General features: G+C 41.8%; 1 protein-coding gene across 1 annotated transcript in view; it reads left to right on the top strand.

The window, feature by feature from the left end:
- LOC307227342 (mitogen-activated protein kinase-binding protein 1-like) overlaps positions 1-23,460 on the top strand; it is a gene marked incomplete at both ends in the record, with an annotated part of 31,581 nt that overhangs the window by 5,613 nt on the left and 2,508 nt on the right. Inside the window, 25 exons of the mRNA XM_079996621.1 lie at positions 1-48; positions 214-271; positions 2,530-2,700; positions 3,848-3,985; positions 7,149-7,331; positions 8,850-9,010; positions 9,506-9,695; positions 10,018-10,152; positions 10,242-10,417; positions 10,517-10,734; positions 11,313-11,383; positions 13,078-13,199; positions 13,748-13,823; positions 14,423-14,534; positions 14,687-14,750; positions 15,254-15,364; positions 15,461-15,600; positions 15,735-15,772; positions 17,160-17,330; positions 17,974-18,116; positions 18,217-18,359; positions 20,244-20,319; positions 22,125-22,268; positions 22,486-22,661; positions 22,741-23,382. The exon at positions 1-48 is cut by the window's left edge and continues 15 nt beyond it. Of these exons, the coding sequence (XP_079852747.1) occupies positions 1-48; positions 214-271; positions 2,530-2,700; positions 3,848-3,985; positions 7,149-7,331; positions 8,850-9,010; positions 9,506-9,695; positions 10,018-10,152; positions 10,242-10,417; positions 10,517-10,734; positions 11,313-11,383; positions 13,078-13,199; positions 13,748-13,823; positions 14,423-14,534; positions 14,687-14,750; positions 15,254-15,364; positions 15,461-15,600; positions 15,735-15,772; positions 17,160-17,330; positions 17,974-18,116; positions 18,217-18,359; positions 20,244-20,319; positions 22,125-22,268; positions 22,486-22,661; positions 22,741-23,382 (3,707 nt within the window). The remainder of the gene's footprint in view (positions 49-213; positions 272-2,529; positions 2,701-3,847; positions 3,986-7,148; positions 7,332-8,849; positions 9,011-9,505; positions 9,696-10,017; positions 10,153-10,241; positions 10,418-10,516; positions 10,735-11,312; positions 11,384-13,077; positions 13,200-13,747; positions 13,824-14,422; positions 14,535-14,686; positions 14,751-15,253; positions 15,365-15,460; positions 15,601-15,734; positions 15,773-17,159; positions 17,331-17,973; positions 18,117-18,216; positions 18,360-20,243; positions 20,320-22,124; positions 22,269-22,485; positions 22,662-22,740; positions 23,383-23,460) is intronic.

Raw genomic sequence — 23,460 nt, 5'->3', positions numbered from 1 at the left:
GTTGAATCCCAAAAATAACAGACAACACCACATCATCAACACTACAAGGTGAGTTCGAACCCAAAAGGAATCTCTGAAAAGCGTGAAATTAAACACAATCACCAACCGAAAAATTAATAAAAATAGTAGTTTCCTTTTGGCTTCACTCAGTTATTCTTTCATTTCTCTCTCTCTCTCTCTCTCTCTCTCTCTGTTTCTCTTTTATCTCGACAGGAAAACCATCACCGCTCTGTCGTTCTCTCCAGATGGAAAGTACCTGGTAACAGGAGAGGTGAGTTCCTGCCATCAGTCGGTCTCTAGGTTCCATTTCATAGAATCCCTCGCTCTTTATCCAATTAAAAACAAACACCGATCAGCCCCAACATTAAAACCACTGCCAAGTGAAGTGAATAACATCTCGTTCTAATGGCACCCGTCAAGGGGTGGGATATATATTAGGCAGCAAGTGAACAGTCAGTTCTTGAAGTTGATGTGTTGAAAGCAGGAAAATTGGGCAAGTGTAAGGATCTGAGAGACTTCGATAGGGCCCAAATTAAATTGTGTATGGGGCTGTGTAGCTGCAGACCTGTCAGAGTGCCCATGCTGACCCCTGTCCACCTTCTCGGTGCCAGATACCACAGGACACCTTCGGAGGTCTTGTGGAGTCCATGCCTCCACAAGTCAGAGCTGTTTTGGCGGCACGAGGGGGATCTCTACACAATATTAGTGGTTATAAGTGGTGGTTTTAATGTTGTGGCTGATCGGTGTATTTACCCAATTCCTTTTTCCAAAAGGATACAAACCCCCAAACTGTCTATATTGCACTTGGGATACCATTTGAATTTCTGAGGCCTGAAAGCTACAAACTATTCATTGTAAATAACTCTTAATAATTAGTATTAAGAGTTATCTTTCCACAACGGATGCCTGGAAAAATGTGAACTTAAAGCCAAAGGGGTGCTTTGTCCACCGAAAAAGCGAATCAAAAAACTAAAAAACAAAAGGTAACTTAAAAAAGGTATTTTACTTCATGATCTACGTATTGCACATGGACATGTTCAAGGCTTGCTTTCTTAAGTTCTTAGCAAAAGACAAAAAGTTCAAGGAGTTCTTAAGATAAATATTGAGGAATTGTATGAGCATTCTTATGAAAAAGAAACATCTCGACAAACTTGTAATCCAAATTCTTAAGATTTGTCTGAAGAATAAAAAGATAATAAATAAGAATTCAGTGCTGAACTAATTTTTTTTTTTTCCAGAAAGTTCTTCGGAAGATGAAATTTCTTTGTCAGAAACGCCTCATGATCGATCTTAATTTTAGATCGATTTTAAGATTTATCTTTGTCAATTCAATGGTTCTCTGTCGATCCTCAGCATCGGGTCCGTGTGAGTGTTTTGCAAGCCGTCGGTGAAAGGTCGCTAATCCTCCATAGCTAATCAGAGCCGATTAAAGACTTCACTGTGTAAGTGGATGAGTGGATACAGTGGTTACCACGGCAACAAGAGGCCGCAGCTCCAAACAGCGAATGGAAGCGTTGATCGGCATTGACTCATTGATTCAGAGCCGCATAAAAAGGGTTCCGGAGGAGATAACTAGTTCCTGTAGCTCACTGTGGGATTATTAAAGGACTGTGTGGTTGTGTGGTTATCTCTGAGGAGGTGAGACTTCGCATGGATGACATGATGGGATTGTTTTGATGTGATCGGTCTGAAGAGTCTGATTAATAACAGAAGCTGATTTTCTTTCTTTCTTTGTTTCTTTCTTTGTTTAATTGTTTCGTTCTTTCTTAGTTTCTTTCTTTCTTTCTTTCTTTCTTTCCATCTCTGTCATCCATTGCCACTGTTCTTGAGGTTTATTTCTTTCTCCCCAACCTTTGAAAGGTCATTCCTTCAAATTGTAAAACAAAACGAAACAAAAAAAAAAAGCGAATCCACGAATTACATCCAGGAATAATAATAATAATAATAATAATAATAATAATAAATGATACAGTGGGCAGTTCAGGGGTGGACATTTCACTGCATATATGTATGAAAGTATGTATATGTATGTGACAAATAAACCTCTTGAATTTTGAATCTTGATTCTCTTTACTGAAGCACCAGCTGTGGCTCTGATGGAGGACTGTTCCAAACCTATTTTTTGGCAGATCTTGTTTTGTCTGTTGCTTTTGCTTGGATTGTCTCTCAAAGAGAATCAGAAAAAGAAGAAGAACGATGAGCTCTGTTTGAACACCACTGGGATTCTATATTGGCTTGTAAAGCCAGATAACACACAGACATAACAGACATTACCCTCACTGTATGCAGATCTGATCACACCCGTTGTATGCAGATGACAAGTTGAGGAAATAGACATGATCGATTATTTTAAAAATATTATCCCCACCACAGTTAAAGTGGTAATCCATAACATTGTAAAAAAAAAAAAAAAAAAAAAAAAGCTGGGACTTTTCTGGGACTTGTAGTGTCATCCACCCACACCACCACAGATGATCTGATGGATTACCACTTTAACTCTACATCTTCTACTCTTCCTTGAACCTCCAGAGCGGTCACCTCCCGGCGGTGCGGCTCTGGGACATGGCCGAGCGGCGGCAGGTCGCTGAGCTGCAGAAACACAAGTACGGCATTTCCTGTGTGGCCTTTTCCCCCAACGCCAAGTACATCGTCAGCGTGGGGAACCAGCACGACATGCTGGTGAATGTCTGGGCCTGGAAGGTGCGCAGCTATTTTCTGTTTTATTTATTACTGTTTAAAATGGGAGCTATTTTCAATTCTGTTTATTTCTATTTAAAATGGGAGCTATTTTATTTTCTATTTATTTCTATTTAAATTGGGAGCTATTTTCTATTCTATTTATTTATATTTAAAATATAAGCTATTTTCAATTCTGTTTAATTATATTTAAAATCTGAGCTATTTTCTATTCTATTTATTGATATTTCTAATTAAAATGGGAGATATTTTCAATTCTATTAATTTCTGTTTAAAGTGGGAGCTATTTTCTATTCTATTTATTTCTATTTAAAATGGGAGCTATTTTCAATTCTATTTAATTATATTTAAAATGGGAGCTATTTACCATTTTATTTATTTCTATTTAAAATGGGAGCTATTTACTATTTTATTTATTTCTATTTAAAATGGGAGCTTTTTTTCTTTTCTATTTATTTTTTATTTAAAATGGGAGCTATTTTCTATTCTATTCATATCTATTTAAAATGGGAGCTGTTTTGTATTTCCCATATTCAGTACAATGCAGAATGTTTATTTATTCTATTGCTCTGCTATTGTGAATCTGTCTACAACTTTCTTACGAATGAAATCATTCTTATGAAATCAAACCTAAAAAACTGCAACAAAAGCTCAATTGTAGAAGATTTTTGCTTCCAAAAGGTTTTTTTTTTTACAGTGATAACACTTTGAGAGTTCTGCTGCACAATTACCGGAATTTTTTAAACGTAATTTATTTATTGAATAAATTAATGAAATTAATTTATTTAAATTAATTCATTTTTATTTAGTTCTTCTTCTTCTTCTTCTTTTATTATTTTCCATTTAATTATTTATTTATTTCCAGAACTTTACCTGAATGTACACCCCAAGGAGATTGATAACATCCATTTTTTTTGTAAAAATTTGACAGGATAACAAACATCAATAATCAAATTTATGAATGGGATTTGTAAATGTGCATTCCACCCTCTACTGTTGTCATGATAGGTTGTTTTTTTTAAGCATATTAAAGTGATTTTCCACATATCGGCTCTGTCAAAAGGAAAGGAATAAGGCTGAGAATAATTTCAAACGGAAAATAACAATTTTTTAAAACTTAATCCATGATCTGAAATTTTTGTGTTTGTAGAAAGACATGGTAGTTGCGGCGAACAAGGTGTCCAGCAAAGTGACGGCCGTGTCCTTCTCGGAGGACAGCTCCTACTTTGTGACGGCCGGAATCAGACACGTCAAGTTCTGGTACCTGGACCCCTGCAAGCCTGTCAAGGTGCTTTTAATACACTGAGTTTTATTTTTTAAAACACTGAGTTTTATTTTTAATACATTGTGTTTGAATGTTAATACACTGAGGGGCGTATTCACAAACAATGGATTGCAGCCGCTAATAGCACCATGAATTGCGTATCAATTGCGCCCACAATCTGTGCCGTCTCAGCGTCCGATTCACTAAAGATATTGCGCCAATGCTATGACAGAGCAAACATGGCCATAACGTTTTACTGCTGAGTGCAATTTGCCCTTGTTTTGCATCTGATTGCAGATCTGCGGAGATGTTCAAATTCAAACACACTGTACTTTTGGATTAGAATTATACTTTGTTTTTAGGTTTATGTGCAGTGACTATAAAACATTCTAGTTCTCACTGAATCCTTATATTACAATGTAGAAATGATGACAGTCAATTTAATATCTTTTACTCAGAATGCAGCGGCCCGACTCCAGGCCGCTGTAGAGCAGTCCATGGTCCTATACTATGAGGTCCAATGCCATCTGTGGTCCGATGCCATGTACAATAAATGATTCAAAGTTTCAACAAGTTGCTTTTGGAGTACGTTTTGGAAACCAAGGACTGCTGCCTGTTCAAGGCATCGCTGTAGGATGGCCGTGACAGTAATAATAATTATAATAATAATGTCAGAATATTATTTACAGATCACTTGAAAGTCTGGGCGTGACACCACGTATAAATGTGTTTCAATTGCTCCAGCTCTCTGAAGACGAGCGTGTCATTTTTTTCTTTTGGTGTCCGTGCACTTACCACCAGGTCTCTACAGACAGTAATAGCGTCACTCGCTATTACTGTCTCACCGGTGTTTGTGAATTGGACTTTTTCTGCAGCGACGCTCATTTGCATAGGAAGGGGCCAATTTTGCACAAAATGTATGAATCATACCTCATTTAAATACGTGCAAATAGCACCGGCGCAGAGACGCTGTTTGCGTGGCAGTGCAGTGAGTGGTGCATTTCACCGTTTATTGTGCTGAGTGTGAGTTACAGAGTTACCTTTTGTGTTATTTGCGCCGGTTTAGTGGCCACAAAAGCCTTGCAATCCTTTAGTGAATTTTCCTTTTTTTCTTATGACACTGGGTTTTATTCGTCGCATGTTCATATTGGTACAATGTGGAGCTTGACAAACACCCTTTCAGTATAGTACACAAAAAAATATACCGCGATCATGAAGTACCGTCGCCTATCCAGTCTCCTTATTCTGTATAAAAAATGATTAGGGTGTCAAGTACCAAAGGTGCATGACTGCTGTTTTGGGGGAATTCCGGGATTTTGTGTCAACCATGTGGATTTGGTAATCAGCATAAACCAGCTGGAACCAGCTGATCAGCGCACAGCTGGAGCAAAAACATGGAAACAGGACTATGACTTTCTGAACGTTGAATAATTCCACAACGGATCACTGTTGCCTGACTCTCATTCGGATGCTCCATGTTCGAACTTCTGCAGCAAAAGATCGCTGTTGCCACACTTGAGACATCATCTTGCCACCATCAGGCAAATGTTGCACTTTTCCCACGGCATTCACATCTAGCATTCCGTTTGTCTTCCAGTCACAAACTAGTGTCATATGGTCTCATGAGTCTCCTCATACAATTGGTACCATTGACTTTTGCAAATCAGATTTTCTGCCATTTTCAATTTTCCGAATTGAACTGGCCAACTGACCTCTTTGGTAATTTGTCCAATTTCAACCAAACCAACTTTGTTAGATTTCTTGGACTCCCATTGTTCAAAGTTATCAAAATAGGTCTGTCAAAGACCTATTGATACGGCCACCACAGGTGCAAACGGTTTGGCGAAAGCTGCCACATCCGTTTTGCCACATGGGGGCGCTATACTTGAAAATTAATGAAATGGTCACGACTCTGAGACTATGTCCAAATTTGAACCCAACCATCGAAACCATCAGACAGAAACATTAAGTGACGGGGGTGGGGGGGTCCAGGTCAAGAAAGTAAAAATTTCACCCCGGGATTTTGACGCAACCATGTGGATTTGCTGCTGTGATGTCACAATGCGGTGACCTCATACCCAGGCACGTGTTTAAGGGCACATTCGTACCTGTGGTTCGCTTGTTTTATTCCAAATCAGGTACAGATGCAGATCACATACAAAGTTGCGATCGCCCCTGGGTTCGTTTTGTGTTCATACGGCAACATTTTACAGCTGACCAAAACTTTCTAACAAACTCAAGTTCAAGAGATTATTTGGCACATATATATATATATATAACTTGAGTTTATATATATACACACACACACACATACGGTCATACCTATATGCAGTGAAATGTCATGACACCCGGTGATTACGCACAATAAGCTCTAAAAATACTAAAATGTGTGTAATCGACACGAGGCGCTTGCGCAGGCGGCCACCATGGGCAGCGCCCAAAATCACGATTCTACGTTCTATAATTATACTATACTATACTATTGTTCTATAATAGAATTAATTGTCTGTGTTGTATTAAATATACATTTAAATCCTCCTAAAAGAAACTTATCTTAACTTACTTCCAGCACTTACCTCACAGAGTAGAGGTCCTGGCTATTCAACTCCACGTGCTATTAAACTGTCCTCTCATTGGGTCCGATTTGTTTATTCAAAACTTTGACAGTGGACCTTCCCGGATGGAAAATTGCATTGTGGGTAATGTAGGAGCCCTGTTTGTGCATAGCTAGAGGAGGGGTGGAGAGGAGTAGGCATGTTACGGAGAGATCGCTATGAGAGCTTTTATCCTAAAACTTAGAACGTGGCTGCCCACCACCTGTCCCCAAATTAATGCAAGTCCAACTTGAGGCAGTGAGTACTGCTGCAATTGGGTCGAACCAGGGTCGAATTGTGTTCTCACCGCAAGCGATCCACACTCGGGGTCGCGTGGAACCGGTCCATCAACACCTGTGGCGCGGGGTCTGGGACCGTTTTTTTTTGGTCCACACTTGATTTAGATTTCTGTGTTCACACCTGCCCTAACGAACCACACCCAGGGAGTAAACGCACCAGGGTTCGCTTCAACCGGACTAAACACGGCAGATATGAAAGCGCCCTAATTTGATATTAATGTTAATTATGATTAATCAGATGCTATTAAATGCTGCTTGCAGGTATTTTATTTTCATTGTTGTTGTTGTGTTTAGTCCAGTGCCCCGGTTCCTCTGTTGGGACGCTCAGGGCTCCTGGGAGAACTGAGGAACAACTTCTTCTGCGACGTGGCGTGCGGCCGAGGCTCCAAGTCCGACTCCACCTTTTGCATCACGTCCTCTGGCCTGCTGTGCGAGTTCAACGCCAAGAGGACGCTGGACAAGTGGGTGGACCTGCGGGTGAGTTCTGTAGTGGGGGAAACAGGGGGAAGCAGCATCTTGGAAGGCAGAAACTGGAAAGGGGGGATGCTCGGATCCTTGATATTTTGTTATATAACTACTAGTAATGACTTTACTACTATAGCTAGGTGACATATTCAAACAGACAACTCTTAGGTTTACTTTAAGATGATCTTTATTTATTTAGCATCGTTTGAGGTTGGCGTCTGAGCTCTGCTGCTCATCACTCCTGGCGAGGTGTACAGAAAACATAGGCGTTTAGTGAGCTAGAAGTGATGAGCTCAAATCCTTTTATTGGATCGAAGAGTAGAGCCCCACAGGTGAATGCAGGTGAGGTGCAGGGAGTGCAGCAACACAGCAAGCAAAGCAGGCGGCAAAGCAGGTAGGGCAGGTGGGATTGGCTGCTTAAATAGGCCCGCCCATTGTGGGTGTGGAAGCGCGTGGCGCCGTCAAGTTGTCTGACAGAACTAGTTACACATCATAGCTGGATGTACTTTTCTAGACAAATCGTCAATTCAAATTCAAATTACAGTTGAAGATTGTATTTATGTGTTTATTATTATTTTTTATTTCATGTATTTGCTTATTTACCTGTTTATTTATTTCACTTTTTTCTGTACAGTTTACGTCTATTCCCAGCCTTTTTTGCTGTTCACTCCAGTATGATACCGCAATACTGCAGACAATGCAATTCCTAGACTTCTTTCTTCTTTTAAAACAGTAAAACCTTAAAAGTAATCACAGTAGTATTATAATTGCATGAAGGAATTACATAAAGCAATACTGGTATACCTTTTTTTTTTGCATAATATTGCCCAAAATTAATGCTGCCATTACGTTTTTTTGATTTAACAACTTTTTTTTAACAATAGCTGTAACTTCTCAATGCTTCTTGAAACACTAGAAGTTCACTACCTTATGAATGGATTATTTAAGCCCTATGAACGAGATTGATGTTAAGAATTTAAAGTCATATTCACATTATACTGTGCGTCCTGTGGTCACAGTTTAAGTCCAGCTGCGTTGTGTGTTCCCTCGAGAGCCTTTGGACTTTACTCTGGATCAGCGTCAGTCACGCACCAGAGAGGGATTAGCAACCTGCACCAGGACAGGATGTGTTTGGAGGCGTTCTAATAAGGACGTATTCATCCACTGTAACATATGTCATCACTGACATGTCCTTTTTGCAGGCTTAAATATCAGCCAGTGCACTTTGCAGCAGTTCCCAAACATTTCCGACTCATGTCCTGCTTTAAAATCTCTAAAATGTTTGCAGCCCACATCTGACCTCAAGTTACCCGCAGAGCATGTGTAGTTTAACGGTCAAAGGAGTGCCAAAGTATTAAAATTTAGTAAAAATAAAACATTTTAAACATTTTGAATGATATCCTATGGGGCAGTGGCTTGGGGGGTAGAGCAGCTCATTTTGGAATCGGAAGATTGCCGGTTCGATTCCCGGCTCCTCCTGGTAGCGGGCTCGCCTTTTAATCTTTGATCTTATTTGATCTCCTCATCCAGACGGGCGTGGCACAGTCCCTGTCCCTGTCGGAGGATGTGATCTTCTGTGGATGTGCCGATGGAATGGTGCGATGCTTCGGTCCCGCTGATCTGTGTTTTGTGTGCACGCTGCCGCGACCACACCCCCTTGGCACCGACGTGTCGGCCATCACCCAGGCCAGGTGAGCACCGGATCAGTGGCTTTCTTATTATAGTACTAGACCTAACTGTCCAGCTACCTCTAAAGTGGTAATCCCTAAGGTTTTTTCTTGTTATTTCATTTGAAAATCCCAAATTTTATGCTATTTTATACTATACTAGTTGGAACTTGCTGAAGAAACAGCCATTAAATGTATTTGTGTTATGTATGCTGCTTCTCTATGCTGCTTCCCATTGATGGTGGGGTCTGGCACCCAGCAAGAATATAACTATTGGATACCAATATCAAAATCAAGTGACCAAGAAAAAAAAAATCAATCGGGAGAAGGGACACTTTTGGGAAAAGTGATGATGGAAAGATATATTTAAAAAAAATCCAGTTTCAAATGGGACTGGAATGGGACTGGTACTTCTGGACAATCTAATAGATTGACACTTGTAAACTCTTGAAAACAGTTTAGCTCCAAAGCAGTTCTTCCTCAAAAAAGCCTTTTGTTGTGGTCTGTTTCCACTTCTAGCCACCTGTCTCCCAACCACATTGTGGCTCGCTACCCAGATGTCATTGCGTTGACCTACGACCCCGCCAGCCACTGGCTGAGCTGTGTGTACAACGACCACAGTGTGTACGTGTGGGACGTGAGGAACGTGGATCGAGTGACAAAGGTGAACTCTGCCCTCTTCCACGCCGCCTGCGTCTGGGACCTGCAGGTAAATGCAAGGAAATATGTATTTAAATAAGTGGTAAACATTGTTCCCCAACTGTCACTCATTACCATTACAATTTTTTGTATGTTAATTATGCACTATATATATGCTACATATTAAATTCTCTCTTTTAAATATGTGAAGTAATAATCTCTAAGATATTTCTAGAAGCCCATTCATTATACATCTGTTCACATCAAGCCTTGTACACCTCTATTCTCCATTTTGAAATTTGGTGTCCCCTAGGGGTCCGTGAAGGAATTGCAGGGGTTCCGCTGCAAGATTGTTATTATTATTATCATTTCTGTCATTTTTTTCTTTTTAGATGTTACCAGATATCCCTGGGGAGTCAGGTGGCATGTTCTCACCTGGGGTGTTTGTCAGCTGCTCAGCTGATAACACCATCCGTCTGTGGTGCGTCGAGGGCTCTCAAACCGAGGCCCACAACGTCCTCAGCGATGTGAGTTGTCGTCTTTCATGCATTCATATGTAGAACTGAGTGAAAAAAAATCAAACCCCAACTTTTCTTGTCTTTTTTGGCAATCGCAGGACCTGTTGAAGGTCATCTACGTGGACGAGAACACCGACAACCTGCTGGACCCCGAGGCGCCGGCTGAGAAGTGCGGGGACGGGGGGACGGCGGAGAGCAGGGCGGGCATCAGAAGCATTTGCGTCAGTCCAGACGGAAAACACCTGGCTTCTGGGGACCGCAGCGGTATACTACGGTAGGAAAAACGATGTCCAAAAACACTGGATCTGTACTGAAGAAAGATGGAGTGTATCTTATTTGGTTTGACCGTATCTTTTATTATTTTACCTTACAGGGTTCATGACCTCGGCAGTATGGAGGAGGTTCTGAAGGTCGAGGCCCACAATGCGGAGATTCTATCTCTTGAGTATTCCAAACCCCATACTGGTCTCCATTTGTTGGCCACGGCCAGCAGAGACCGTCTCATCCATGTGTTCAACGCTGAGGAAGACTACGGCCTGCTGCAGACACTGGACGAGCACTCTTCATCTATAACGGCCGTACGCTTTGCTGGTGAGACACTCTTAACTGAGACAGGTTGTTCAGTTGGATGGTTGGTTAGTTAGTTGGTTGGTTATTTGGGTGTTTGATTGATTGGTTGGATGGTTAGTTGATGGGTTGGGTGTTTGGTTGCTTGGATGGTTGGTTGTTCAGTTGGTTAGTTGGTTGATTGGTTAGTTGGTTGATTGGTTAGTTGGCTGGTTGGTCGTTTGGGTCTTTAGTTGGTTCGTTCGATGCTTGGGTGTTTGGTTGTTTGGATGGTTGCTTAGTTGGTTGTTTGGTTGGTCGGTTGATCTATTCATTGATTGGCTGGCTTTTGGCTTACAAAGCTCTTTTACCTTCTTTGTAGCAAGACACACAGTGTCACCACACATGATATCGCAAAAGATTATAGATGTACGTGTACTCAAGAATGACAAACAATTTCATAACAAGAATTCAAAACAATAAGCTCTTCTGGACTTGCCCAAAATACAGTTTATAAAACCAAATCATCCTAGAGGGTTCTTCAGGCGGGCAACCTGGACGTTTATCCTGTAAAAACCTTCCATTTGATCTCATAAATGCATATCTTGATCTTTGTTTTTCAGCCAATGACAACAAAGTGAGACTGATCAGCTGTGGGGCCGATAAGAGCATCTACTTCCGGACTGCACACAGGGTGAGGCTTCAGTCCATTTTTTCATAAAACCAATCGTGAGTGTCATCTAGGTGGTCACTGCTTAAGCACAAGGTAACTGGTCACTGGGCATCACTGGTGTTAGTTTTTATGAGCAAACGACGACCACAAAACTGTCCACAGGTCAAAGGCTCCCTATCTTGGATAAAGTTTCATAAACACCCAGTTAAAGGATTTATTGGTTTCAGTGATAGCACTGTTAGCTGGTTTAGGAGCTAGTTTGCTTTAAAGGGGACCTATTGTGAAAAACTCACCTTTTCTGTGCTTGTGCACATACATTTTGGTCTCTGATTGGCCTACTAACACACAAACTGTGAACACAGCCAGTCTTATTTTATCTATCTATCTATCTATCTATCTATCTATCTATCTATCTATCTATCTATCTATCTATCTATCTATCTATCTATCTATCTATCTATCTATCTATCTATCTATCTATCTATCTATCATCCGTCTATATACAATACATATGTCTGTCTGGCTGTATCTATCTATCTATCTATCTATCTATCTATCTGTCTATCTATCTATCTATCTATCTATCTATCTATCTATCTATCTATCTATCTATCTATCTATCTATTTGTTTGTTTATGTTCTGCCTCAGAAAACATGTGATCCAACAAGCCGTTCAGATTTGGGTCTCCTTAGAATTATAAACACCCCTGATCCGAGCAACTCCACCCATGTCTGGAGCGCCAATGCTAGCAGCTAAGAGCTAATCATGGGAAGTGCTCTGTTGTTGGCTGCACAGACCAGCACAAATATTTTAAAAGAAAGAGGAATTAATACCAACTGTCCGTGATAAAACTGCAGACGATGGAAATATAAGTATTAAGTAACGTTGGCACAGTGCGTGCGATGCACTGTGCCAACGTTATCATGGCAAGAAGGTCTTGGTTTCGATTCGCATTTGGGGGAGGGGGCACCACCCACTGAAACAGAGTGTCCTGGAACCGGATGGGTTAGAGGCATGTTAGAATGGCTAGAATACATCATCATACATCACACTGGAGCCTTTGCCTGTGTGACGATGCCAATGGAATACACTTTCAAAGGTATTTGGATTAGAGGTTTTATAACCTCAAATCCCAGTAAACACCTAAGAAGAAAAAATGCTGCATTCATTTAATAAATTGCCATCTAGGTTGCTGGATTATTTCCTGTGCGGTTACGGTTGCACAAGGTCCAGAATTCTCTTCAGATTTAAGGCCATTATTTTAGGCCACTAACATTATTAGCCCACATTTATACGATGACGGAACGCTTGTTTCGAGAAGACGTGGTTCAATGACAACAAGGGCTTGTTAGTCTGAGAAGAAACAAATGACTGAAAGCTTTGTCTTTGAGTCATTGAGCTTCAATTTTCGGAAAGTAGTATGCAAACATTGTGTTTTCTTTTGGCCTTCAATTATTTAAGTTTCAAGGAAGTATTTATGTATTTATTATCCGCAATGTCCAAGATCTAACTTTGGAAAAACTTAGGAAATATGTAATGACACATAGGATTATCCTTAACATATTTTTACCTTACCTTACTTTACATTCTTCAGATTTCCTGTAGAAGCCTTCATTTCCATTAGGAATTATATGTATTTTGAAGCTCTTATTTTGAATTTGAATTTTGATTTTCCAGCTCTCACCAGAATTATGTTTCTCCTTTGCCATTTCAGACAGACACAGGTACAGAGTTCAGGCGCTCCCATCATGTTGTGGGGAAGACCACCCTGTACGATATGGGCATTGACCCCACCTGCAAGTACGCCGCTGTGGGCTGCCAGGACCGAGGGATACGGTGCGTACATAGCCAAATGACCCACTGAAGTCAATTCCAAATATCGTTTACCGAGGGTGACCGCATTTTGGAACCCCCAAAAAGAGACCCTTAAGTGCATGTTGGCCCTACACACACACACACACAGACACACACACACACACATACACACACACACACACACACACACACACACACACACACACAACCCTGAAAGCACAAAATTCACAGCAAGCGAGTGGGCGTGTTCATGATGAGCCCACTTCCCCACGCTCTTTTCTGCTTGACTGTGTACGGTATATAATATATGTAAGCCCTGAAAACAAGTATCATATTATTATTATTATTATTATTATTATTATTATTATTATTTTAATTGTGGTGAACTGAGACAATTTGATGGTGAATGTTGAAAAACGGGACATTTCAGTGTTTTACAAATATGTCAGGACACACAGCTCGAAGCCGGGACAGTCTCGGAGAAACCGGGAGGTCTGGTCAGGGTACGTTGACCTCTTTTCTGTGCTAAATTCTGCTCAAGCGTGTTGTCTCGTACATCCCGTCTCCAGGATCTTCAACATCAGCAGCGGCAAACAGAAGAAGCTCTACAAAGGATCCCTCAATGAAGACGGCAGTTTGCTCAAGGTACAACTTTACCTCTATGTTGTGCTAAGTAGCAAATCCAGAGTGTTGAAGCAAAATACTAATTTATATCCTTCCACAAAGTCAACTCAAATGTTTTCCAATGTATTTTATTCAATTATTGTGCAGAGGCTTTCTTTCCTCTCAAGCTGAAAAGGCTTGTTTTGGTGGTTGTTGCACAGCTTTGTCTCATGCCCTTTTCCAGCCCTATAAGACCATTCAGACTACACAACTGACCAAGAAAGTTATTTATTATAATTCAATTCTCTTTAATAGAAATGTGCTCTGGACAGTTACTCCATTTCATATGCGGCTTTTTCATCAATGTACATGAGATAATTAGATGACATAAATGAAGTATCCCGAAATAGACAAACCTTTTATCGTTATGAAGATGGTCTCAGGATACACAAGGATGAAATTGGTTTTGACAAGACAAAAACACGATTTACCAAAATCTGTAGCTGAGTATCCCTTTCACATACATGCATTATTTGTTGCATTATTTGTAAAATGCAATAAATTAGCTAGTCGCTTGGCTCCCCTAACTAATTTTGACATCTTTTATTCAAGATACTGTTATTATTATTTTTGCTTGACAGGTGCAGATGGATCCGTCTGGTCACTATGTGGCGACCAGCTGCTCTGATAAGAACATCAGCATCTTCGACTTCCACACTGGAGACTGTGTGGCAAACATGTTTGGACACTCTGGTATGACTCATCACCTCATGGAATCATGGTTTTCTTATTCACACTCACTCTGGTGTTTATATGTGACCTCAAAAATTGGATTTTCCTATTCTGCATTTTAGTAATTCCAAAATCAAACCAACAAGCTCTGTTGTCGTTTATTGTATTTTCAGAGGTTGTCACAGGGATGAAGTTCACCAATGACTGCAAGCATCTGATCTCTGTGTCTGGGGACAGGTGAGGAACCGATTTGCCCAAATTCAATCAGATGTCTGGCACTTGAAATTTGTTGCATTTGTAGAAGAAAATATTGCATTGATTTTGACATATTTTCTTAATAGACAGAAATAATATACAATAATAATTCTTATAATGATAATTATAATGGTAATAATAATGATAAATATAGCTGCAGGCAGCGATACACAGGGTCCAGTTTAGTCGTGTTGGGTGCGTTTTACAGTTTCTCAGGTTCTCTGAAACGCAGCACGATTTTCCGAGTTTACTTGTACACAGCATGGGCTCCGGTCTGTCATCTCCTGGTTGCTCGTCTCGCGAAGCAACCGCTATCCGGTTTACACAGCGCAACCCTCCCGTCTTAAAAACAACCGTCCATGTTTGCCTGTAAACCACAACTTCTCATTGTTAGAACTCACCGTCTGTAGAATCTTCAGAATCTTTTCTCTGAAGGAATAAAGACATTGTCTCATGGCTAAATTGAGTGTTTCCCCCCCCATTAGCTGCATCTTCTTGTGGAGACTAGCTCCAGAAATGACCATAAACATGAGGGAGAGGCTGAGGCAGCTGAGACAGATCTGCAGCACATCGCCCTGCAAGACCCCCACACTCAAGTAAAGGCCACACACACACACACACACACACACACTTTATATATATATATGCACACACACTGTGAAGTGTTAAGATGTAATCTTGTATCTTTCCAGGAGGGAGGTGTACAGCGCCCCCACCCTGTGCGGCCTGTCCTCTGAGGAGGACGGAGGGGAGCAGGACGACCCCCGTCACCCCGAGGACGCCCTTACCACCACGTCCTCTGACAGCAGCAATGACACCGGAGGAGAGGAAGGTCGGGAGGGTTTATAAATTACTGGATCAGAGAGGATAGAACAGAAGGGAGGGAGGTTTTAGCTTCTGATGTGTGAATTATGTGTGAAAACTGAAGTGAGATGCTTATCTTGCTATTCTGTTCTTACACTGCAGGTGGTTTGGTTAACGTGCAGACCTGGGAGGCAACTAAGGTCAGTGGTTTTGGTATAAATGTGGGAATATTTATTCATTATTGTTATTACATTGTATAATATAATTACTATATTATTATTATATTATATTATTTCCCTGAACACCTCCCCAGGATGAATAAAGTTATTATTATTAAAATATTAGTAGTGACTTACTTATATTTCAATTTCAAAAGGACTTCAAGTTCTTCCTCGCAAATCTGATATTATATTAAAGGGGACCTGTTATGCTCCTTTTCAACAAGTTAAATAGGACTCTGAGGTCCCCAAAACATGTTTTGAAGTTTTTTACTGAAAACACCAATTCGATTATGCATTCTAACATAACTTTGTGCCATCCTTTTCCAAAATGGGATATTTTCTGGGGGTGGAATCACCCTCCTGATGCCCATAGTTCAGTTAGCCAGTGGAGTTTGAGCACAAGTTTCCTGTTCTGTGAGCCAATTGGGTTTGAGCTAAACTCCGGGTTCCGTTGTATTTAGTCTAGTCTAAACATTCACTGATTTCACCGTATCCGTCCACTAAAATCAGTTTCTGAACAAATGTGGGGTAAGATATAAGCAACTCAGTTGCTGAATCTTCACTCATAATAATTTAAAAGTTTTTGGGAGACATGGGCACGTTTCACGTATTTTATTTTCCGACATTTCATTTAAACGTCGGAAAATAAAAAAAATACAAGTAAATACATCTACAATAATAACATTTTTTTTATTGGTTTTGTTTGGGGAAACGTACAGTGGATTGCGGGCCACAGCCTGCATTCTATGTACTGCATACTTTTTATTTTTCAGAAGGAAACACACTGCACAATTATTTTTTAAATACCTATCATCGTCTACAGTTTCTTCACCGGCAGTTGGTATTAATTCCTCTTTCTTTTGAAAAATGTGTTTGTTGAGTTACACAGATGGGGGCAGTTCTAATACTACTGAAGCCCAAAGTAACGTAGGGTTTGGCTGCAAATCTGAACGGGTTGTTTCAGGACATGTTTTCTGAACTGACAGCTCACAAAATCTGACTGGGTTGTCATATTTCACAGTTTGTGTGTTAGTAGGCCCATCAGAGACCCACATGTATGTGCACAAGCACTGAAAAAGTGAGTTTTGCATAATAGGTCCCCTTTAATGCATGGTTGGCCATGATCAGAGCGCTCAACGTTTACCATGCACACATCATTCGTAAAATACAACAACTAGCACTTCCCTTATGCTCATGTTATACTTATGTTATGATTGTAATTAAGGCATTTTTCCAATTATACAATTTGTAGACTCTGATATAGTATGAACAGTATATAACAGTTGCTTGCGTAGATTACAGTTTCATCCCTCCTCACACCACTACAGCTCCAGCGTCACCTTAATCTTCGTCCTCTCTCCTCCAGGTCGGAGGCACCAGCCACCCGGCGACCCCTGACCCCGTCAAGCGCCCGCGGCGGCGCTGGTCCCGCCGGATCGGCTCCCTGGAGCTGATGGTGAAGTCCATGCTGGACCTGAGGCAGCTGGAGGGCTTCTCCCCCAAGAAGAGCAGCGCCTCCAGCCTGCAGGAGGCGCTGGTGAGCAGGGAGCGAGCGAGGGAAGGAGGAGAGGAGAGAGAGACAGATTTCTGGGTTGTTATCTATCACAGGGAAGATTTATTATACACCCAAAGTAAATGTCTTATTGGGGTTGATAATCTGTGGCGGCCGCTCGGGGTGGGTGAATCGAAGGACCTGTGACTGACAGGGGCCCTTAAAAAAATATTGGAACATATAGGTACATTTTTGTGGTGCGCACTAACATAATGTATTATTAGAATGCACAAGCTGCGAGCTCCGGTTTAAGTCCCCCCACCACCACCAAATCTCGATGGTCGGAAAATATAGACAAAATGAAGTCCACATTGAAAATGTTCATAATGATCCTTCAATAGATGTAAACCAGCGACTTTCAACCTGTGGACCGTGACCCCCTAGTGGTCCACAAGAGTACAGCAAGTGATCCGCCAAATCATTGGCAAAACAGAAACTTTTTTTTATTGGGGGGGGGACCTCACTTCATGATATATTTTTACTATTTTCACGTATTTAGAATTTGCATTTTCTTTGTATTTGTTTTACTTTAAAACCCATCAGCGCTGTGATCAACCAATAGATAGGAACTAATGGGAACACTACATTACTCACCTTCCTGACCCTTCCCTCGTGCTTTTCCCTCCAGTCCGAGGAGAGGGTGAAGAAGAGGCGTCCCTGGCACCACAGCGAATGGCTGTTCCACCCCTCGTCCAGGGGCTCCAAGGGCCCCGACGGAGCTGCAATCTACCCCCCAGAGGGCAACCAAGACAATGAGAGTCCACTGGAAAGGTAATGCCCTCATGGAGCAGAAAAGCAGACACTGTCAAACCAGGCAGCACACAAAATGTACATTGTGCTGATCTCTTACCCTCTATTTATGTCCCCCTAGTAGCTACGTGGTGGTGGAGCAGACGTGTGGCTCGCTGGGAGCCGGGAAGCTCAGCCTGGAGAGCCAGGAGGGCTGCAGCCCAGACAGTGTGTGCTCCCTGGGATACTACAGCCGGGAGTCCAGCCCCGACCCGGCCTTCAGCAGTAAGGGGATTAGTAATAAAACGCTGGAGTTAAAGAACCGTAATAAGAAGCCTTTCCAACCACAGAGCTTCCAAACTAACCTAACAGGCATTATGAAGCCATTTCACTTCTGTAATTTAGAGGTCACAGGATTTAGCTGTTGGAGGGTATTTTGAGAAAATACTGAATTTAAAATGCTAACCACAGACTTTATGTTTGTTATATAGAACAAATAAAAGAGAGAACAACCACCACCATTTTGTTCCGAAAACATACATTTCCCACACACAATCGTGAACAAGCAATTTTTCCGAAATATCAATAATGGGGTATTAATATACAGAATACTTAATACACAATTTCATAATGCAGGACTTAGCAAAACATACATCTAAATAGCATTAACGTTGGCATGGATTTGATCATCAGAATAATTTTTCTGGTCAAATAGATAAACCTTATTTTTCCAATTTGAGTAAACTTGTGCCACCATCGCTGGGAAGGAAATAACAAATTAAGAGGATTTCCACACATCCGTTCCTACATTTAAATGATGCTCTGCTCCAAAAAGTAAATCCTGTTAAATTTGAAACAGCAAAAAAATGTTAACGCCACAGATTGAGGCATTTAGTTGCATCTACTACATATTAGACAGACGATTAAAACATAAGGAAAGATAACAAACACACAATTCCTGTTTGTTCCTTATAAATAAAATAGAAAATACCAGATAACACTCTGCACTTTTAGAGACTTAAAGGTATGTTGTCTTGTCTTAATGCTGTGTATACTTTGTTTTTAGGATTATTCAATAATTTTCTTGGGGAATTGACATAAAAACATATTTATATATTTATTTTTATTTCTAAAATGTCTCTGGAGATGAGAAAAATGGCATCAAGTGTAAATGAAAATTGCCATTATATAATTAGTAGATGGAAAATCTGACAGTGATTTGCACATTAATTATTTTGTTTTTATTAGAATCGTCTTCATCTTGAGGATTTTTTTTTTTTTTACAAAAAATGTAAATAATAATAGTGGATTTTATTTATAAAGCGCTTTTCTCAGACCCCATTAGAAATCAACAACAATCTTAAAAAAAATTACAATTTATATAATAATAATAATAATAATAAATTAAAGAATTTAAGTTCTCGACAAACAATTTGCAATTTAAAAATCTGATTTTATTTTGTACATGAACCCAGTTTGTTTGTGTCTCTCAGACCCGGACGTCAAAGTGACTCTGGGCCGGGACAGCTCCGATGAGGAGAACGAGGGAAGGGAGGAAGACGAGGAGGAGGAGGAGAAGAAGAAGGAGAGAATGACCAGGATCACCAGTATGGACGAGGCTCTGAGGACGGTGATGGGACCCATGGACAACGACCAGGAAGACTTCCTCAAGCAGAACTTTGAGACGCTGGGGGACAGCACAGGTAACACACACACACACACACACACGCACACACGCGCGTGCACACACACAGGAAATCTGGACATTGTTTATTTGAGTTTGTTTTCTATATATTTTCATTCACACCAATTACACAATATAAAAGCTATTTCAATAGCTATTTTCATTTTTCAGGCATTTTATCACTATTCAATTTCTGTTATTTATTGTTGTTGATATTTAGTGGCATTTTATTATTTATTGACCCCAGGTATTGGCTTGATTCCGGCCTACCTAATTTTCTCACTTATTTTATTTATTTTTCTACATTGATTTTACTGTTTTAAATATCTTTGTTGTATTTTGCTCTCCTCCAACCCTGACTGCAACCAAATAAAAAAATATTTAATTTCAGTTCATTTGGGGAAAATAAAAACTTGAACTTAAACCTGAACTTCAGTAGCACATTTTAAGTCTAATTTGACACTTTTTAACCCTCCATATTCCAGCCTCCAGTTGTGAACAGAGCAGCGTCCAGAGGCTCAGCATGTCTTCTCGCTTCTTGGCCGAAGGACACAGGAACAGGTACCATGGGGTGGGACACATAATAAATGTGGAAAAATAGAATTATACACTAATGTGGACTGACACTGTAATGTGTCTGACTCTGTCGTCATTTTAGCAGTGAACTCACATAGTTGTGTCCAAATGAAAGCGCTTTGATAATGTAAATGTAACTTTGCATCACTATCAGCTTTTTTATTTTCCCTTTTTAACTTTATTTAATCAGGTGAGTGAACAAGTTTTTTGTTACACTGGAAAACCTGTCACCATGTGGTGGAAACTGATACTACAACAGTGTGTGTCACACAAGTAGAATAAAATACTTGTGTACCCAGTGACACACACGGTTGTAGTATCAGTTCTACTTTACCCCCTCATAATATTATGACCGTGGAGATAAAATATTCTGTGGGGAAAATTCCACATCATGAACATTCCTGTATTGTCCTTCAGTGGTACAATGCACAAATGGAACTTGAAATATTTAAAGGGGTTTTATATTTAAAAAATGGTTCAGATTGGTATAACCATTGAGGTCATTAAATGTGATGAGCCTTAATGTTGTTCTTTGAATAAAACATTTAATAAATAGAATAAATACACAATGATATTGATACTAGTATATACGCCCATCAGCAACAACAGTAAAACCACTGACAGGTGAAGTGAATAACATTGCTCATCTTGTTCAAATCGCACCTGTCAAGGGGTGGGATATATTCGGCAGCAAGTGAACAGTCAGTTCTTGAAGTTGATGTGTTGGAAGCAGGAAAAATGGACAAGCGTAAGGATCTGAGAGACTTTGACAAGGACCAAATTGTGATGGCTGGACGACTGGGTCAGAGCATCTCCAAAACGGCAGGTCTTGTGGGGTGATCCCAGTTTGCAGTGGTTAGTACCTACCAAAAGTGGTCCAATTACTAAAAGTGGTCCAAGGAAGGACAACCGGTGAACCGGCGACAGGGTCAGGGGTGAACAAAACGCATTAACCGTGGGGAGCGAAGTCTAGCCCGTCTGGTCCAATCCCTCAGAAGAGCTACTGTTGCACAAATTGGTGAAAAAGTTAATGCTGCTATGATAGAAAGGTGTCAGAACACACAGTGCATCACAGCTTGTTGTGTATGGGGCTGTGTAGCCGCAGACCGGTCAGAGTGTCCATGCTGACCCCTGTCCACTACCGAAAGCTCCTACAATGGGCATGTGAGCTTGAAAATTGGACCATGGAGCAATGGAAGAAGGTGGCCCGGGACCAGGGGTCCTGGCATTCATGTGGATGTTACTTTGACACATACCACCTACGTAAACATTGTTGCACACCAAGTACCCCCTCATGGCAACAGTATTCCCTGATGGTAGTGGCCTCTTTCAGCCGGATAATGCTCCCTGCCACACTGCAAAAGGGGAAATGTTCAGGAACGGTTTAAGGAACATGACGAAGAGTTCAAGGGTTTGAGTTGGCCTCCAAATTCCCCAGATCTCAATCCAATGGAGCGTCTGTGGCATGTGCTAGAACAACAAGCCAGATCCATGGGGGCCCCACCTCACAACTTCCAGGACTTAAAGGATCTGCTGCTAACGTCTTGGTGCCAGATACCACAGGACACCTTCAGAGGTCTTGTGGAGTCCCTGCCTCCACGGGTCAGAGCTGTTTTGGCGGCACAGGGGGGAGCTACACAATATTAATGGTTATTAGTGTTGGTTTTAATTTTGCAGCTGATCAGTGTATAATATACATTTTCATGTGATTATTGTGACGTGATAAAATACATTTTCATCACAATTCTTTGGCTATAATTCTTCTCAACGTATATCCTGTATGTATATAGGAGGGTCCCTCTGTTCGCTAAAGCCTGTGACAATGAGCTGGGGATGCACTGCGCCAAACCCCCGGTGTCCACAGTGCGACCCATGATGGAAGGCTCTGGAAACCGAGGACCAGAGGACAAGACCCCCAGGACGGAAGAGCCAAAGTGAGTTGAGAACACAAAATGCGAAACAAGAAGAGACCATGCTGGAGGGGGGGGGGGGGGGGTCCATTTTTAGACAACCTCTCTTTTGTTGAAATGAAGGCTGGAAAACAGAACCAGGAAAATAATGGCAAAAGCAATATGCGCATGGGTGCTTGTACCTTGACATTTGATTTTACAATGACCCGTAAGGTTCATTAGTGGTGTTGTATCCCAGCAGGGCTGATGGGGGAGTTCAAGAGAAGGGCATAACGCTCCGCGCTCCGTCCCAAAAGAAGAGGCCTCCGGGAACAAACGTGTGGAGGCTGTCCCACCCCACCTTCAAAACACAGCTGCTGGTGGACTGTCCAGAGGGTTTGCAGAAGTCCCAGTCCGTCCAGAACCTGGTCTCCTGCTGTAAGCATCGTTGTCATTCAATGTAGATGTTTGGCTCACCAAAGAGACCTCTCCTGATGACCTTTCTCCTCTCCTCCAGCTCCTCGTTCCCCGGTGCCCTCTAGTGAACGAGCATCGCCACTGCAGCGTTCTCAGCGCCTCCTGGCGGACCAGGACTCTCCCAGACCCTCGTTCTGCGTTTCCTCCCCCTCCACCTCCCCGGGCTCCCCGGGGTCCCCCCAGTCCCCGCTGCCCTGGGAGAGCCCCAAGCCCAGGCCCCGGCGCTCCTACATGAGCCACACCACCAGCTCCATGGCAAAGTGCAGCCGCTCCTCCTCCCTGGGTGAGGGCCTCCAGGCAGGGACGCCTCCTCCGTCGCCACCCTTCCGCAAGAGGCGGAGGTCCTCTGGTCTGGCGGACGATGAGTCACTCCCCGGCACCTCCCCTCCGGTGTCCAACGCTCCGTCCTCCCACCCCTTGTCGTCCTCCCTGTCCTGTCCTCTCCCCGGTAGTGCCTCACGCCACCCCGCGCCCCTCACGCCCACCATCTCACCCAATCAGGGCTCGGTTTTTGGCTTCCCGCAATCCAGGATCCCTCTCCCCAAGCAGCTTCTCGGCCCTCGCCGCAGCCTCTGCCTTGAGATGAAGCCCAACCTGGACTCGCTGGACAGACAGCCGAGGACCGCTACGCCCGTCGGAGAACCTGCACACGATGCTGATTCGGTCCGAGGAAGTAGACGCAGTAAGGCAACCAGCTGGATCTTCAACTAGTCAAAGCTGCACTTTGAAATACTGTACTGTGTGATACTGTGTACATTGC

This window comes from Zeus faber (genome assembly GCF_960531495.2).
Source record: "Zeus faber genome assembly, chromosome: 2".
Lineage (NCBI taxonomy): Eukaryota > Metazoa > Chordata > Actinopteri > Zeiformes > Zeidae > Zeus > Zeus faber.
This window is presented reverse-complemented; position numbering and strand designations above follow the sequence as displayed.